A 20,176-nucleotide genomic window follows, 5' to 3' on the forward strand; every position below is an offset into this window, starting at 1 on the left:
TCAACATTCAAGCTGTTAACAAGTCTGTTACAGACAGTCAAAGGTTATGCTAAAATGATAATGTAAAAAAAAAAGCATACTGGAGGCTGGTCTATGACATCTCCCTGAAGACAAAAGTGTGCCACATACACACACACACACACACCTTTAATATGCATTTTTGATTTTAATATGAAGTTTTGTTTTTAATTTGTTTTTGTCTTTATACTGCTTGATGAAAGATTATGGTTCAGTAATGCAATTCGAATTTGTTTCTGTAGCCTAATTGTAATGCTCACTGTTTGTATGGCTAAATTAGTAATGTTTTTTGTTTTTTTTTGCAGAAGTGAGGCCAAGGGGCCATTATTACCTGATTAACTTTGCATTCAAACTTTCCACATTGCAATATATGACTTACACATAATTGCATGAGACTGTAAATTATATGTCTACACCAGTAAGACACCTAAAGGGTCAGGTCGCACTGAAACAACACAGCTTCTTAACACGGCACAGTTGAGAAGCAGGAGTTAATCTGGTGTCAGTGAGGTCAGATGTAGAGTTGCTGGCCGGTGGCGTCCTCCGTGAGACTCTGGCGGTGGCGCTGCTGGCATTCCCTGGCCAGACGGCGCCACCGTCGGCAGTCTCCTCCGTGAGAGTGTGGAGGTCGCACTGCTGGGGCAGATCGGCGCGTGCACGCATCCCCCTGGGTTTTTTCCTTTTTTCCCCTTTATTTAACCAGTGTTTTTACTGGCATTGAGACAGAGTCTCTTTTACAAGTGTGAACTGGCCAAGAGGCAGAAACTAAATTACACTTAAAAAAGTGTAATTTTGGGTGGGGTGACAGCAGACTGCTGGGTGCCAAAGCACCAGCGCTGGCGCTTTGGCATGGGATCAACTTTGACCAAAAGATACACAATGAAAAATACTACTATCTGGCAGTGGGGGCAGTGTCTTGACTAGTGTACAGGATTTGATGAGGTTTGAACATAAGGAGTGTGTCTTGAGTGTACAGGGTTTGATGAGGTCAGATGAACCTATGGAATGTCAGAAATGTCAGCTCCATATATGGAGATCTAAGGGTTACAACGGGGTAAGTGTCTTGAGTGTACAGAGTTTGATGAGGTCTGACCATACAGTATATAAAGCGTGTCTTGAGTGTACAGGGTTTGATGACGTCAGATCAACCTATGGAATGTCAGAAAGGTTAGCTCCATACATGGAGATTTAAGGGTAGCACCGGGGGCAGTGTCTTGAGTGTACAGTGTTTTATGAGGTCAGATCAACATATGGAATGAATTCGGTATTGGCCATCCATATATGGAGATCTAAGGGTGGAAGCGGGGGCAGTGTCTTTTGAGTGTATGGAGTTTGATGAGGTCAGATCAACATATGGAATGAATTCTGTATTGGCCATATATGGAGCGTGTCACGAGGCGTGACTGACAGGTTTTGCAGGTTTTTATAGTAAACTGACCTACAGTCGCAATCACCTTAATATTTTGAAGCGTTTTGTTAATTATACGGTATATGTAAAGTCCAACATCTTAACCACTACACCAAAGGGACATCCCTATGGATATTAGGGCTCTGAGCCACTCTGCTACAGTAAACACTGTTTACAATAATCTGGATACGCTCAGCTACAGTAACAAATGAGGTAGAGTTCTCAACAGGCCTGAACATAAGAACATTGAAATAATACATGTGAGAGACAATAAAACCGACTATCGCCGACCGACAAAACAAATAAGTTGACTGTCAAAAGATCAACAACATTACCAGCCTTCAGTGGTGTAAGTACAATACTGTACTTAAGTACAATGTTTATGTATTTGTACTTTAGTATTTCCAATACTTTCCAATACTTTTACTTCTACTCCACTACATCTCAGAGGCAAATATTGTACTTGCTCCAATACGTTTATTTGAAAACTTTAGTCACTAGTTTGTAGATTTTGCTACTTTTAAGTACATTTTGTACAAAAATTTACAAATACATTTGTACTTTTACTCAAGCAAATAAGTAAAACAAATGTGAGTACTTTTCCCACCGCAGCCAGCCTTTCTGCTGATGTAGAGTGTAACTGTAGCGATAACTACAGATGATATTTGTGACAGCAAAGAAACGGAGATGTTGGTATAAGAGATGCAAATAAACAGCTTCTCTTCTCTCTTTCTACCTCTTATGAACGCACTCTCTGGGTGTGTCTCGCTTGTGCACATTCTAATCTGCACGTTTCACGAATGCACACACATACTACGAACACAAACACGCACATGTGCACACGTTTTTATAGGGTCTGAAATGAGTTATACATTTCTGTAGCTTTCGTGTCGATCATCCCTCCATTTCTCTCTCCCCCCCCCCCCCCCCCTCCCCTTCTCTCATCTCGTCTGTTAGATCATTAGCAAACAAACCCAGGGCACCTGCCCAGCCACAGGGTGTTTGTATGCTCTAGGTGGGCTCAGGCTAATCTCTGGAATGTGACTACTCTAAGCTAAACATGACAGGGTTGAATACACACAGAGATAATTCCGTTCGTATATTTCCATATCTGTGGAAATGTCATATTCAGTGACAGCCGCATGTTAATAGTGATGTACAGGTCTTTTTCTCTGGTTCCGTCCTCACGCCTAACAAAGACACAAGATAAGACACATGTATTCATTAGATCCTTTTTGTCTCTTTTTTTAGAAAGCATGTGAAATGACACACTTGACTTTTTCCCTTATATGGATCCATAAAGACAGGTGGGGCAAAATAAAAAACAAAAACTGAAACAAAAATGTTTGTTCAGTTGCACATCTGTAATTTATCTTCCACATCACTTTATCATCATCCTTCGACTATAACGTTGAGATCGTACGGTGCGTCGTCTTGCCACCGTCTAACGCTGTTGCGTTGGGCCCCCGAGACAGTTGAGGCCCACCCGTGCCTTCGGTAAAATAACATAATAAACAAACATATGATATAGTGTGTACAGAGATGCAATGGCAGTTGACAGAAATTTGATCCAGAGCCCGGTGGCTGCTGTTAGCACCAGCGGGCCGTCCGACAGCTCTGGTGGAAAGGATAACGTGGAGGAAGTCATAAGAGCCGAGCCAGGCTCCGCCAACGGTGCTGAGCTGCTGCAGCTCTGCTCAGAGTCGCAGCGGGTGTTCATCTCCATCTCGCAGCTACTGTACCACTGTACAGTATGCCGCTATAATGTCCTCTTTGTTTATATACTGAAATCTGCAGCTTAAAGGTATATTCAGTGATTTCACTTAATTCAAATATCACTTATTTTTTTGTTTTGTTGTGATAATCCTCCCTACTATAGAGTGTGCTGACCATATAAGGAGTTCCTCCCTGTCCCCAGTTAACCCCTGGGGGTCAAAAAACCTTAGGTTTCGTTTTTGACTCTCTATCCTGATTGGACGAAAGGCTTAGGTCCCAGCCAAAAACGAAACCTAAGGTTTTTTGAGTGAAATCACTGAATATACCTTTAATTGGGCTGTTCTGTGTGTTCCTTTCTTTTCTAAAATTAAGGAAACTGCCCAAATTCTGTCTGGCCAAAAATCTAAATATATAGGCTAATGTTCAAATAACTGTTATTTGTGACCATGCGTTATGCGCTGGCGCAGGGGCTGACGACCTTCCATTTGACTGGACCCCATGTGTACGGTAGCTGTGACCACTAGCAAAGATTGCTCTTCGATGTGCTACTGTTGTCAGTGGTAGTTCACCACAGATCTGTTCTTTTGCTGGATGATTTTCCCAGGAGATGTTAATTCTTAACACACCTAAGAAGCCTTGCGTATGCACTGTACAGGCGGTCTTGTAGCTCCTTCCTCATAGTCCATGCCTTTGCACCACGTACAGCAGGGATAGACATCAAAGGGGGATTCAGCCCCTGCCCTTTTACCCGTCTGTAAAACAACTGCCCTTTCCAGACCACGAATGCAGCATTTGCTGATCTACAAGCTCTCAACGTGTCGCAGTCCAACATGTTGAGAGCTTGTAGATCTGCTATTTTTGTCCAAAAGTGCCCTCTTTTTATGGGATTTCAGACCCTGCCCCTCTAACACTCTCTGCACGTCCCTGATGTGCAGGATTCTTTTGACACAGGCTCTGAAGAAAGCCAGACTGCCAGTCTCGGAGGAGTTTGTTGCAGGCATAAAAAGCTTGTCCAATTGTTCGTGGCCAGATTAAGACTTTTCAGGGCCCCAGGCTTAATTGGATCAAACCCAACCTTCCCGACAGTATATTGAGCTCCGATATAGCGTCCTTAGTTTAACAGTTAAAGGGACACTTCACCCCTTTTGCAACCAGATCTTATTTTAATGATGTTTGGGAGACAAACACTTTTGTGGAGTTTGTATGTGGGTAATTGTGTTTTTAAATCCTTCCTGGACTACAATTCCCCTAATGTTTTGGTGCACTGCTCCTCCTTGTGAATAGGGCTGTCTTACGGAGACAACATGTAGTAAAATATCTAAAAACACACAATAAAAACCACAGGAAAGTGTTTCTTGTCTCCCAAACATCATTACAATAAGATCTCGTTGCAAAAGGGGTGAAGTGTCCCTTTAACAGTCCTGTCTATTCTCAAATCAAAACAACTATATTAAACGCTGTCTATACAAGTTCAAATTATAATAACATAAATCGATAACATAAAATACCATGAAACACAATAGAGGCAGGAATGATATCGCATTTTTAGAGGCAATTGGAGGCAATGTAGGGTTCAGTGTCTTGCCCAAGGACACTTTGACATGTGGACAGGAGGAGCCGGGATTCGAACTGCCAACCCAGGGATCATTGGACGACCTGCTCTACCTCCTGAGGCCCAGCCGCCCACGTATGCACACTTTTACATTTTGTCAAGTGCTGTAGTAACACACAGCTACAAAATATGCACAACTGTCATCTCCAAACGCATCGTTCTGTCCCGGAGCGCTGAAGCCTCATTATCTCTTGTGTATCGTCCTCGACGGAGTGTCAGCATGTCGTGATACTTGGTGCAGACAGCTTTAGCTGCAGACACATGAGCAGAGCAGCAGGTGTGTCGGGTACGGCGGCACGAGGCAGGCACGGAACAGGGAACCAACCCCCCCTCCAGAGCCCTGGGCCCCCCCCAGAGCCCTGGGCCCCCAGGCTGCATCCCTGTGAGCCTGTGTGTGTTAATATGGACCTGCAACTCGCACTAATGCAACTCTTTCTTTGCAACTGCCATTGGGGATAATGGTGCAACTGCATGCAATTACTCACAACCATTTGGTTGCAACTTGCAAGGAGTTACGAAATAGAGGAATGGAAGCGCTGCAGGGATCCGTTAGTGGCTCTTAGATGGGTGCTCTTTGGTGATACTGTAAAACTATAAAGACAAAAGGTGTCCTTCCTCCAAGTTGTACTGCTTGTCAAAGTGTACATTTCACGTCCAACCAGGGAAACTCCCCCCTGTCAGGTGTAAAGGAGCAACTTGGACACTCAAGCATGAAGGAAGCATGAGTTAAGTCCGTTGCTCTCCCTAGGTTGGCGGAGGGTGTGTAGAGCCCAGGATCACATCACAGGATGATTGACACAGGGGTGAAAAATGGGTTACAAAATCGTGGGACAAAAAATATAAATTAGAAAAAGAAAAAAAAAGGTCTTCGTCAGGGTCTATCTGCAAGGAGTTACATTTGTGCGGTTGGGGCCTTATCCAGTGCAGTTTGTGTTATACAGTATGTAAAGTTAGTTTTAATTTTCCTAAATGGATGAATTGACATGCTAATACAATGCTTATTTCTTTTAACCAATATGGGCCCTGCTCCTCCCCTCCTCTCTCTCTCTGCAGCATTTGGTCAGAATGAATGTCATGACCCGGGTGTTCCTGTTAATGGTCAGAGGTTTGGGGACCAGTTTCAGCTCGGCAGCTCTGTGGCATTTCGCTGTGACCAGGGATTCATCAGAACACAGGTAATAAAGAGCTAGAATCTAGCAGTGGTTCTCTGACCTCCTTTCCCTTTACCACTACAACATTTAGCTGAGAAGACTGTAAGAGAGTCAAGTGTTTTATTTCATTTTTACAGGTCAGTGGGTAGAAACAAAGTTTGACAGTTTATCTTTCTTCCTCAGTGTACACGGCAATATGCTGTTAATTATTAATTAATTTGATTTAAAGGTATAGGGTAAGTTATAGTTTTTGTTGTTACAATAAGTCTTAAATTGCTTTGTATTCTGAAGGCACTCAATGGCAGTGTGGTCCCTGAACACATTCAATGAACGATCGATCGGTCACAAATATTTTTCTTATTTTCGGTGAACGTGAACTGAACATACTGTATTTCTGCCTGATGAACGTCATTGTGAACTCGTTCATTCTGGGCGTGTGTGAACGTCACTCTCTCACAGTTCACTTTGTTCAACAGTGTGTCAGATTTCCATTGAGCCTTCCAGGCGAAAACTCAGCTAAAACACACCCTAAATAAAACAGTCCTGAATACGTAGCAGAAAACCCACCAATAAGCGCAAATCAGACACCACATTAACATAATCTTTCTCTGCTGTGTGTGGCGTTCACTTTCTCTGGATCGTGCAGCGTGCACTCGATGATGTGTCCTGGCGCTGATCCACAGACAGCCAGACACAGAACATGTCCCGACCCAGACATTGTGGTAAAGTTGTGAAGTGAAGCCTGATTTATTCTTCTTCGTACGACGTGTTGCACGCTGAAAATAGCTGATCTGCAAGCTCATAACACGTTGCGTCCGCGATGCGACGTCAGCTTGAAGATCAGCTATTTAAGTTATGTATTGCAACATTTCATGTTAAAACTTGAACAACATCATTGTCGTTTAGGGGTCAGATCAGGTCACCTGCATCATCCAGGATGGAAATGTCGTCTGGTCTGCTGCCGTACCGCGCTGTGAAGGTACGCACGCACGCACACACGCATGTATGCACGCACACACATGCATTAAGACATAATATACATTTCCTTGAGCATACAGTACAACAGTATGTGTGTGTGTATGTTCATACACAGTTAAATTGAATGCAACATGCAACAACTGGCACATGTATGAAACCATAGCACCAGATAAGCCATTATATGGAAAGCAAGGCTATGAATGTAGCCTTATGTCAATGTATTTTAGGTTTAGTCTGATATCCCTCAACCCATACTCAATCATAGATATATTTTATTTTTCAAATTCAGCAGCCTAAATTGCACTATTAAGTTGCTGCCTGTTGTTAATAAATGGGATGCTGCAGACAATCAAATTGAAATGAGCTGTAGCCAAATAAATGTGGGATTCTGGGAAATATCATCCTGTAGAACTGGGACAGATAATTACGTGTCTCCCGCAGTGATTTAATCAGGCCAAAGTGGCACCCTAATATTACTGCTGTACCACTGCTGTATTGCTTTCTTATTGTGAATAGTAAAGCAGTTGTTTTGTTTACTTTGTGGCAATGATATGGTACAAATCTCACTGATGGCACACGTATTTTTTTATAGTATTATAATTATTCGCTTTTTCATGGCAGGCCTGACCAAATAGTGACATTAGCGAGAACCAAAAAGAAAACACAACTAAGATGAAGTACATACAAGTCAATGTCTATATCCTGGCATTGCAGAGACAGCTCCCAATGGTGTCGTGCTCAAGGCCTTTCACAAGGATATTAAGAGAGGCCAGCACTTTTACTTTTAGCTTGCTCTGCAACAAGTTCCATGGCAGAGGGCACAAAGTACTGTACATGAAAGCTTTTCTGCCTGATTCACTTTGCACCATGGGGACAGTCAGCAAGACTGTGAATGAAGGCAGTAGCTTCCCTCCCAAGTTTTTCGGAGATGACGGAGCACAAAGAGACAAGCCAAGAATGGACTGTGTAGGTGTACCAATGACTTTGTGTAGACAGTGAAGACTGAAGACCACTCTAAGTGCAATGGCGGGTGAGGGCTTTACAGCTAGCAATAAACTGCAAATGCACCACAATAGGCACAATCTACCACCCACTAGCCAGATCCATTTTTAGTACAGCAGGTCGCTAGTATCCAGAAGTTGATGAAATACTTTTTTTTTCCTTTTTTTAAATGGCTTGCTTAAAGCAAGTCTTATTTTTCCACGTATGTTTTTAGAGATGTAAATGTAGGCATATTTTGTCTACATGCATGCTTCAGTTGATAGATCTATAGGTTCTGTACAATGTTAAAAGCAGGTCTGCATAGTCTGGATGAGAGTGTCGAAGTCCTGCGTCAGTCCCCTTGTTTGTGGAAGTCATTTCTCTATGGAGAATAACATTGGGTAAAAAATAAACAAACTGTCTCAGCGATATTGTCGGGGATGTGTCTCTGTATCGTTTAAGACAGTCAGTCACTTATATTTGATACAGTCTGTTTCTAGCGAAAATGTAACTAATTTGGCATCAGCGTTTTCTCGCACTCTTCATATCTATTTGAGTGAAACGGCCGGGAGGATTTGTTGATTTTTCAAACAAAGTTCTTACAGGTATATGAGGCGATCTACATAAGATCCCCCAATGGGGAATATAATACAAACTAGAAAAAGTGCCCTTCTGGGCACAGGTCTCCACCAGGATAGGAATGTAGGACATTGCAGCTTGCCTTCATCTGGTGGTTGGATAAAAGGGCAACAAAAGTAAATTAGAGGTAAAAAACACTTTTCGGCCAGTTATAGCGCCACCTTGAGGCTGAGTTGAAATTGTTCATGTGGCATTTCTTCCTCGGCCTAGTGGGAATGTGCGTGCACAATTTCACAGAAATCACGCGATGTGTTCATGATTTGCAGCATTTTGTGTGAAACTGAGCACTCCTGTTAACTTTGGAAGCCAATCTTAACCAATCAGGATGGAGTCTGAGAAATCTGAAAGACCCGTTTCGTTGAATGGCTCTAGAGAGACTGTGTACCAATTTGCGCCATGTTTGGACAAAATCTGTAGGTGTACTGTGCAAAAACTTGTTTTGCACAAAGCGGCCTCCTGGTGGCGCTATAACAGGCCGTTCTGGAAATTTTGGGGCAGAGGTTCATCGTTGGCATCCAGGGAGTGTGTGTGCAAGATTTGGCATCGACCGGGTTAACGGCACAAAGCGGCCTCCTGGTGGCGCTATAACAGGCCGTTCTGAAAAGTTTGGGGCAGAGGTTCATCGTTGGCATCCAGGGAGTGTGTGTGCAAAATTTGGCCTCGACCGGGTTAACGGTGCCGGAGATTAGCTGCTCACGGACGGACGGACGGACGGACGGACGGACGGAGTGCAAAACATACTCTCCCCCCATGCCTTCGGCCTGGTGGAGACAATAAAAAAAAGTACACAAACAGTACAGAGCCCCTGAGTGGCCATGTTAAGAAAAATAAATTATCTTGTTTGAACGAGATATTATCTCGTTTGAACAAGAGAAAGATCTCCCAGGGACTCCTTGGGACAAAGTAGTTTTATGGGCAACCAACACCAATGCAACTCATTGCAAGTCAATGAGTTGCATTGATGTGGTTGACCTTAAAAAACTTGTCGTCGCGACCCGACCCTTTGGTGTGGTCTGGGCTGAACCTTCAAAATAAAATGTCCCAAAAGGCCATTGCACCCTGTCTTTAAGGTTCTAGGTCTCTTTCTCTGTGTCTTGTCTCGGTGCATCTCCAGCTCCATGTGGAGGCCACCTCACCGCTCCCACAGGTGTCCTGCTGTCTCCTGGATGGCCCTCTTTCTACAGAGACTCTCTCAACTGCCAGTGGGTGATCGAAGCACAGCCGGACCACGCCGTCAAGATACACTTTGATAGGTATAGTTTTGAACGTTCAGGTTTCGGCACCGTGAAACCCAGTGCTGTAAAGTACAGTAACTAAGTCCATTTACTTTCGTGCTGTACACTTTTATAGGCATGTGTGTGTACTTCACAATTTTCACTTCACAGATTCCAGACAGAGGTCAACTACGACACACTGGAGATCAGAGACGGCCCCTCCGTCTCCTCCGCTCTTATTGGTGAATACCACGGAACCCAGGCGCCCCTCTTCCTGATCTCCACCTCCAACTTCCTGTTCCTGTTGTTTACCACGGACAACAGCCGCGCTTCTGTGGGATTCAGCATTAGATATGAAAGTAAGGCTGACTGACTGACTGACTGACTGACTGACTGACTGACTGACTGACTAGCCTGGCCCAGCCAGCTTGCTTTCTGGTATCAGGTGCGGGTGGAGATGGATGGATGGACGGAAGGACAGATGGACACTGTAGATGGATAGATAGTCAGATTAGACATAGCTTCATGATTATTTGCATTGCAGCATGTGCATAAGACTAACACACACGCACATGTCTGTCAGGTGTGATGATGGAGTCAGACTCCTGTCTCGACCCTGGCATGCCGGTCAACGGCCGTCGCCACGGCAGCAGCTTCGCCATTGGCTCTCAGGTCTCGTTCGCCTGTGACCGTGGATACACCCTCAGCGAACAAGATCCAATCGTCTGCGAGCTAAATCATCAGTGGAGCCACGCACTTCCCAGCTGTGATGGTGAGAAACTCTTTTGTGTGCACATGTTTATAGCTATACTCTTTCCACTTCTCTTCACATGCACTTCACTTTTCTTTTCTCTTCTCACTTCATGACATCCAAGGTTGACATCCACAGGCAACCTTGGGACACGCACGCACAAGCGTACAAGCATGTGCAGACAGCAGACTGCGCACACGGCACGCACGCACGCACGAACATGCACAGCACACACGCACGAACATGCACACACACGCCTCTCAAGGGAGAGGAAACCCCATATTCTCTGAAGAAAGGGGGCAGAAGTGAACAGAGCAGAGATGAATGGGATAAAAATGCACCTCACATTGTCATCTCGGCATTAGCATTGATAGTGTTCCTCATTAAAAATAATGAGTACCACTGGCTGCAAGCTACCCCATCTTAAAGCCATTGTGTGTGTGTGTGTGTGTGTGTGTGTGTGTGTGTGTGTGTGTGTGTGTGTGTGTGTGTGTGTGTGTGTGTGTGTGTGTGTGTGTGTGTGTGTGTGTGTGTGTGTGTGTGTGTGTGTGTGTGTGTGTGTGTCACTCTGCCCTTATTTCCCATGTAGCTGTTTACGAACAGAGCAGAGTTGAGCTACACGGAGCTAAGCACAGCTGACTTGACTATTCTTTTCAGGGATGTGTCCGCTGAAAATGTCGTGTGAGTTGCCAGCGCCTTTCTGGCATGTTCATTTCTATGGAGAAGACGGAGTGCTTGGAGCACTCTTCTTCCCAGCATTACGCCCTCACATTTTAGCACTCTTGGTGGTTAGTGTTTTTTTTTTGGCAGAGCGCTCTTGGCGCGTCAAGGAGAAAACAGGTCAACATTTGGAGAGGAGAGGAGCTCATCAATGTTTTTTATTTTTTTTTATTTTTGCGACAATTAAAATTGAGGCAGCACTGAAAAGATCAACAATCATGACCAAGGGAGAGGTTGCTGTGGTCATGTGATCCACAGTCATTAACGTTTGTGTCAGAGCTCATTGGGAATTAGTGTGATTTACATGACATGTTTGCTGTTTGTGTAGATTGTTGTGGTATCTCTCGAGTCTAGGGTCTAGCTCATCCTCAGACAAGCCTTCCATCGTCGCTTCCAGTCATCCCGGTTCTCCATACATCTGGCCAGCTCGTTGGTGCTTTAAGCTCCTGCGTCTTTGTTGAGTACATCCACGTATGTTAATGTGGGACGTCCTCGTGACCGCTGTCCGTGTGTTGGTTCCCGCAGCACTAGTTTACTGGCTGCCAGCTTTTGGTGTCTTTGGCAGTGCCCTTCTAGTCTCACTCTCCTGGCTGCTATTTTCAGGCTCACCCTTGGCAACATGTGTTATGTACTGCACGCAGCATTCTGGTGGAGCACCCATCCAGATTCCAGACTTCTGCGGAGTTGGCTTCACGGTCTAGCATTCACTACCGTCACCGTATAGTACAGGACAACAGACTCCACCGTTGCATAGAAGAAACTGAGTTTGGTTTGACGAGGAAGGTTGGAGTTCCATACGCTGGCCATGCCCGTTCAGGGCCCTCCATGCAAGTGCCTTTGGTATAGGTATGAACTAATCAAACCAACCATGGCAGGATATGCTCCAGACCAGACACTTGGAAATTGAGAGAGATAGTATCTTTTGCTGTCATCAATTCTGAAGCAGGGAGCGGTTTTAATGCAAATTACATTCTTGAAACCCCTTGGCACATTAAGAGCCATTGATAATCAATAAAATAAGTTTGCTTCTACTTTTAGATGATTAAAACCCCATTTCTATGAGTTCATTCATTTTAAATCAACTCAATCAATGTCTATGAATGTGTCCCTTTACTGTCTATTGATGTTTCCCGCTGTATTTTGTGCAAATGATGGTGGCTGGCAGCCGACAGTAGGAATAACATTAGCTCCATTACACTCACGGCTCTGAACTCAATCTCCACTCTCCGAGACCCCATCGGGGGTGGGGGGGTGGGTTCTAGTAGGCTACACGGGTCAACAGGCAGCGCTGTAACAGATGGTCACTGGTCACTGGCAGGCACTTTGCATTCAGTTCTGGCTTCCAGGCTGCCTCGCGGACCTGTCAGCCCCTCCACTCACCAGCCCCAACACGTGACCATGGGAGATGAATATGCACTGTTGTATCTGATCTTGTGCCTGAAGATGATTCAATTGGAAGGGCGAGGTGGAGATACACCAACGTTGTGTAGAGGGAGTATAGGAACACTCCACACACCACGTCCGACACATGACTCTTCTTAAAAGGGACACTGTGACATCTTCAATGTCGCGCTTTAATGATATTTCACAGAGCAGCTGTCACATTAGCAGGGACATAATTTGAGCTTGGCACTATTTTTATAAGTCTACCACACCGCCTCCTGCAATGTGCCCGGTTCAACATGAAAAGCAAAAGCCGACTAAAAATCAATTGGCCAATGCTTTACTATCTCTTTTGGACGGGAACCCCTTTTGGTGTTTTTTTTTAAGCATTATGTTATTCATTATTCGTTATTGAAACATATTTTTTTGAAAAATCGTGAAATTGTAGCTCAAATCTTTGAATCCTGCTACCCTAATAGACAGGGGGTACACGAGCACATGGCCGTTTATCCGTGCTCTATCTCCGACCGAACCACACTTTTACCACACATCTCTCTATGCAAAATAATTTCTGCATGCTCCCAGAATTAACATAGGCTACATTGCATTTACTCAAATGTCTTATTTACTTTACAAATATTACTTTTGTGAAACACGCTGTTGTTGCGCAAGCTCAACAGCCTACGTCAAAATCGTCCTGTTGTGGCCAGACTGGCCAGTCCTTCACAGTGACACGCATTACATGAACCACGTGACCGGCATGGTTTCTTACCCCTCAATGTCGTGAACGCGTCCTTCTAAGGCAGCCTGCGGCACGCCTACTGCGTGCTCCATAGCAGCACGCACAGAGCCCAGCCATCCGAACGAAACCGCCGCGCAAACAGATGCAGAAACAGATGCTTCTGACAACATTTGCCTGTGCGTGCTTAATCGTTTGCACGCCCGACGCGGCGACGCCCGTGCATTCTGTGCTTGCGTGCGCATTTCCCAACTCTCAGTGATTTATCCACACATCGCCCTGTGTGTGTGTGTGTGTGTGTGTGTGTGTGTGTGTCGCGTCGCCCTCCAGTGTGCGCTGAACTCAGACTCACACACTATCCATTCCATGCACATATTAGTCCTATATTTACTACAGTACGCCTGACAGACAGTGTCGTCGTTAAGCAGCTCACCCTAGCTGCACCTCAACCCTAGCTGACAGGAGTGATGGTGCTGTGCTGTGCTGTGAGTAAACTGACAACGCTTGGCTTTCTGACATCCCTTTCTCACAATCTACAACAATAGATTTGTTACTAACATTAGGTTGTGGCGAAGTAGAAACGTGGAGAGCAGATAGTGTGTTTTGGACAAACAGGCTAGCATTGGTGTTGATTTGGGTCAAATGGAGTCCATATGGCTAAAGATAAATGAACACATGACATCGGTGGGAGAGGAGTTATTGTGTGTTTTGGACAAACAGCATGGTGTTGTTTTGTGTCAGCTGAAGCTTCATGTGTTTGTGTTGGAGCGCCTCAGTGTGGCCGTATAGGTCATGTGCAACCTCTTCCAGAGAGAGATGGAGACACTAAATCTCAGCTGGAGAAACATGTTTGCATGCATGCATGCTGCCTTGCATGCTGTGTGCTACTGTTGAGTCTGTCACTCACTTTGACTGATTTATGGCATTGTCTTTCTGTTAAAATCCAACTATGTTAATTTAAGAACTCTGGACATATTAGGTCATTGTTTATTAACTGTGCACACGTGTAGCCTATTGTATGTCAGACTGTATGTCTGTCACCCCACAGTCACAATCCTTTAGTAATTAGGCTGTGGAAATATTCACACTACTTTTACAATGCATTGTCAACACGTGCTGAGTTGACTAAGATTGACAGATTTCGGAGAAGACTGATAGTATGATGATTTAGTAATTAGGCTGTGGAAATATTCACACTACTTTTGGCGCCACGGGGGGTAAAGGGGGTATATAGTTACAGACAAAACAATGGTACATTTCCAGCCATTCAATTAAATTCCATTGCTTGAAAGGGAGGAAGTAAGGGTGCATCTTAATACAGGATGCAGCAGCATCTTAATGATCTCCCATCTAGAACTGGAAAAACATTCCTCACCTATAGGCCATCCTTGGGGTGGGGAGGGGTGCTAATGTCATTGTTGCAGTGGTCAGGGTGCTTAAGTGGGCAGCTACTGTAACTAGCCTATTTATTTGTTTGTAAAAATGTCAATAATAAAATATATATATTTTTATATTTAGCAATTTTGGAATCCATGTAATAATAACAATCACAATAACAATACTACTAATAATAATCATAATAATAACAATAAGCTTCTTTGTAAACTCAATAATTTACAAACAAGCTCACATCAGAACAATAATCCATGTAATAATAACAATAATAATAACAACAACAACAATACTAATAACAACACTAATAACAGTACAGTACAGTACAGTACAGTACAGTACAGTACAGTACAGTACAGTAGACATTACAGTACAGTGCAATACTAAGGAGTGCAGTACAGTACAATACTAAGGAGTGCAGTACAAAGGGGTACAGTACAGCACTCGCATCGCCCTCCCGCTATTGCCTTCTTCCCATTTGCCATGCATCGAGGATGTGCTAGGATGAGCGGGCCGCAGGCCCGCGAAATTCTAGTATATATTATTTCACAGCGAACGTTTTTAACTCAAATCCTTGCTTCTTCCCTAGAACAACATATTTTCAGATGGAGGTTCGTGGGCAAATACAGATAATTCCGAGGGGTCCTTGACATGGAAAAGGATGAGAACCACTGACATACAAGAAACATAGGTTTTTCAGAAAACTGTTACGATTTAGAAGCCATTGTTTTTTAGAATCGGCCTCAGGTCTAAATGGGTTAAACAACTAGACCTCCTATACTCGGGCAGTGCGGGCACCACACGGCTCAGGAACGACGAGTGCCACCGACGAGTGCCCCACCCGGTCAGCTTCAGTTTTGTTGTTGGAGTATACTCTTCAGTTGCAAGTGGCACTATAAGTAAAGTTTGATCCCAATACTTTTTGTATTTGAGTAAAACATTTTGAATACAGGCCTGTAACAAGTACAGGCCTGAAAGAACTGCCTACTTGATCAGGACCGACACTCTTCTGTTTTCCTCACGAAAGGAATAATTCACTGTCAATTATCTCCTCACACTCGCACTCATGCAGATGTACGCATGCAAAATTGCGCTTTTGCTTCGCCCCCCACACATACCCGTACACATACCCATACACACACACACACACACACACACGCACACACATTTTAATCATTTATTTACAGTATGTCCATTGTCCAGATAAGAGATACAATACAAGGACACAACTATTTACACGGTGCTGTACAAGATGCAGTCAGCTAATCTTGGACCCACACACCCTTCAGGGGTACACCGTCTTTGTCATATTTGGCAGCTACCAATAGAGATTGCACAGAATTGTGCAATCCCTTTAGCTGCTTTTTTTGGCCTCCCAAGTGGTTGGAAGTCTCAGGTCAAATGTAGGTGATTTATTCTCCAAAACACAGGAACACAAGAGAATGCAGGAGAATACAAAGAACACTACAAGAACATAACTAGGACTAGGACTGAACACTGTAACAACATCTATAATCAAGCAGGGAACATAAGGGACTGAGGGTTTAAGTAGACACAGGGATCACAAAACAGGTGAACAGAACAAACAATCAACACTGGGATTGGCTGGGAGACTAACAGGACACAGGTGGAGAAAACTAGTAATCACAGGGAGGTGAGACAAGACAGGCAAACACAACTAGGCAGAACAGGAAACACTAGGGCAACACTGCATAATAAAAGTGTACAACAGACTGATATCGTGACAGTACCTCCCCCCAAGGAATGGATCCTAGACATTCCAACAACAACAAAATTCACAGAATACTTAGTAGGGTGGGTGGAGGGGAGTCGGAAGGAGGGTTCAGGGGCTACAGAAAATACTTGGGCACAGAACAGCACTGGTAGGAAAAACAAAATAACAGATCTACAAGCTAAAAAAAAAATAGGAACAGAACAATGGACTGGCTCTAGGCAGGGCTAAACAAGGAGTCACAAAGACAGGCAGGTGGGGAGACACGCAGACAAGCACACAGACAAACAGACAGGCACAAACTGAGACAAACCAAGAGACAAACAAACTAACTGACAGACAGAAAAACAGGCAGACAAACATGCAGTCTGACACAACAGGTGGGTAAACAGATTAGGGGGACAAAATGACTGGGGAGCAGACAAACACACAAGCACACTGGCAGACAGACACGCAGACATACAAACCGGGAGACAGGCCGACAGACAAACGGGGAGAATAGTCAATGGGCTGGTTGGTGGACCAACCAAACCTCTAGCAGAGGGCCCGGGGCATGGAACTCCAAAGCTGAACAGAGGGGGCTGTGGAGGGGCAACAGTCTGAGGAAGCCGAGGGCCAGAGACCCGGGGAACAAAAGGCCTGGCAGTCGGGAAAACAGCAGGCTTGGAAACAGGAGTAGGGGGGCTAGGTACAGACGGCAGCGGTGGCCGCATCTCGGCTTCGCTGGGCGGTGGTGGCCGCGCCGGAAAAACAGCAGGCTGGGAAACAGGAGTAGGGGGGCTAGGTACAGACGGCGGTGGTGGCCGCGTCTCGGCGTCGCTGGGCGGTGGTGGCCGCATCTCTGCGTCGCTGGGCGGCGGTGGCCGCGTCTCGGCGTCGCTGGGCGGCGGTGGCCGCGTCTCCGCGTCGCTGGGCGGCGGTGGCCGCGTCTCGGCGTCGCTGGGCGGCGGCGACTCTGAATCACTGGGAATTTGAGTGCGCCGGTGACGACGGGAGCGGCGGCGACCAGACCTCTTACGAGGCTTCGGAGGGATAATGGGAGAAGTTGCAACACGACCCAAAGCAATGTTGTGAGCACCAGCCCCACGAGGACCTCCAAGAGCCAAGCTGGTGCATAGATATGGGTCGTCTTCAGAATCTGGGTCTGAATAGACGGGGATCTTGACCCTGCTCTGGAAATAGCTGAGCAGGTCCATCATGGGCGGGGTCTTCTCAGGAGCAGGATGGGAGCATGCTGGTTGCAAACTCACGATACCAAGCCTGACACAGTGAGAAGCAGGCTGGGGAGCAGGTGTAACTGAGGTGGAGTGACGAAAGTCCTTTAGCCTCTCATGGACGATGTTAATGTGAGGTACAAATTGGCTCACCCATGGCCGCTCCTGGAACCATTGCTGCTGGGTCGAAATCTTTCTTTCAAATTCAGCACACTGATCGGGAGCTGAGGTGATGAGGCACGTCACAACAGTGTCAAATTCATCCACCTTTTGCTGGAAAAGTCTCTGTTCTGCTGGGTCCATTTTATGGCTTGATTATACTGTCACGGTGCGACTCAGGATATGTAGAACCCAATTGCAGAAACAGAGCAGGAGCAGAGCAGGTCAAATGTAGGTGATTTATTCTCCAAAACACAGGAACACAAGAGAACGCAGGAGAATACAAAGAACACTACAAGAACATAACTAGGACTGAACACTGTAACAACATCTATAATCAAGCAGGGAACATAAGGGACTGAGGGTTTAAGTAGACACAGGGATCACAAAACACAGGTGAACAGAACAAACAATCAACACTGGGATTGGCTGGGAGACTAACAGGACACAGGTGGATAAAACTAGTAATCACAGGGAGGTGAGACAAGACAGGCAAACACAACTAGGCAGAACAGGAAACACTAGGGCAACACTGCATAATAAAAGTGTACAACAGACTGATATCGTGACAGTCTCTTACAACCAACCTATGTACATGTCCTAGGCTGCCCAAAATAAAAGTAGATTGCACCTATAGCCTTGCTCTGTGATGGTCTGGAGGAGCGGCTGGTACTTTATCACTTTGGTCATAAAGGTTTCTTCTAAGCTAGAATAAAAGGTGCATGCCACTTCAAAAATGGAAACTTGTGGCATGCTACAGTATGTAAAGCCCTTTATAGGCATTGCAGCCTTTCAGAATATGTGACATGGTTTCTGTAACAAGCCCTGTGGTGTGATGCAAGCAATGAGGTGGAGGGAAACCAGAGGGAAAAGTTGAGTCTGGTGGGAAGCATCTGCAACCTGGCTTTTACTGTAAAGGTGATAATGTATTTTAGAGCAGTGTTCCTTAGCAAATAATGGGAAACATAATGGTCAGCATACATAGACGTGCGCACACACACGCACACACACACACACACACACACACACACACACACACACACACACACACACACACACACACACACACACACACACACACACACACACACACACACACACAGTGAAATGGTAATGGTGGGCATTTTATTTTGAAGTCTCAGTTTGAAGGCTCTGAAGTTTCTGAAACAATCAGGCTATGGGGCCTCCAAGTCCTGACTTCCTCTCACGTTTGTAAACAACAACAACCAAATGGACCAACAGTCCATTTGTACAGTGTCTTTCTTTCTTTTTTACACAGACTGAGACAAGCGCCCACACTGGTTACATTGCTTATCTGTCATGCAAACTCTATCTGTACAGCCTACAATGTTCAATGTCAGATTATTAACTCCCCCTTTAGACCCATAATTATGTGCCCTCTCCCTACGCTCATTCTGGAGCTACAGAATGAGCATAGGGAGAGGGCACATATGGGGCTACTCCCCCTTGTGCCATTATCATCTGCCAGTAAACACAACACAGATAGCACATGGCTAACTTGCCAGCCAGGGAGGAGGAGGAGGAGGAGGAGGCATGACAACTGTTTGAAAGTATTTTACAGTCACTATACAAGTATACAGTGACAACTATTGAAACTTTATTGGAAACAAACAACACTGCGTGGACCACCCAGCTCAACCACTCTACCCCATTAACTTGACACCGGTTGGTTCCCAATGGGAACCGGTTCAGTTATTTTTGGTTCTTACTCCATGAGCCAGAGCTCCAAAATTGGAACGTTAATTAGGAAATGAGTGGGCAAAACCATCCCTATATTAGATTGGTAACACCATGACACTTCCCTTGAGTACTAAATATGCAAATGAAGCATTATGTAGGAACATATGCAAAATAATCACAAATATGAAAAAGCTACTACTGTGGAAGGGTTATCGTGTATTAATTTACTTGTATTGATCCTATAAACAATTTAATATAGGTCTAGTTTTAACACAATAGTTCCGCCTTAGAGAACTTTGGTTCCTACCTAAACTACTGCGCTGAAACTGACACAGAGGAAGTTATAGCGGACCCCCGCAGATAATAACAATCAGCAGGTAATTCATTGATTTAATCAATTCTTGTTTTTTCTCTAGTAGGCATTTTAATGATGTATTTCTCTCTCTCTCTCTCTCTCTCTCAGCTCTATGTGGAGGCTATGTCTACGGTAAAACCGGTACAATTCTGTCACCTGGCTTTCCTGATTTCTACCCGAACTCCCTGAACTGCACTTGGACAATAGAAGTGTCCCATGGGAAAGGTAAGAACGTAAGATACGACAAACCTGACAGTGTCACAGCAGCAGCAGTGATGCATGATTTATACCAAGTTGCTCACCGAAAATAGCC

At 44.9% G+C, this 20,176-nt stretch overlaps 1 protein-coding gene across 1 annotated transcript in view; it reads left to right on the plus strand.

The window, feature by feature from the left end:
• LOC310878179 (CUB and sushi domain-containing protein 1-like) overlaps window positions 1-20,176 on the plus strand; it is a 740,702-nt gene that overhangs the window by 499,696 nt on the left and 220,830 nt on the right. The window contains exons 16-21 of the mRNA XM_083792333.1: window positions 5,808-5,929; window positions 6,812-6,884; window positions 9,618-9,756; window positions 9,889-10,076; window positions 10,301-10,489; window positions 19,972-20,088. Coding sequence (XP_083648459.1) covers window positions 5,808-5,929; window positions 6,812-6,884; window positions 9,618-9,756; window positions 9,889-10,076; window positions 10,301-10,489; window positions 19,972-20,088 — 828 coding nt within the window. The remainder of the gene's footprint in view (window positions 1-5,807; window positions 5,930-6,811; window positions 6,885-9,617; window positions 9,757-9,888; window positions 10,077-10,300; window positions 10,490-19,971; window positions 20,089-20,176) is intronic.

This window comes from Protomyctophum parallelum, assembly GCF_964188405.1.
Source record: "Protomyctophum parallelum genome assembly, chromosome: 2".
Classification (NCBI taxonomy): Eukaryota; Metazoa; Chordata; class Actinopteri; order Myctophiformes; family Myctophidae; genus Protomyctophum; species Protomyctophum parallelum.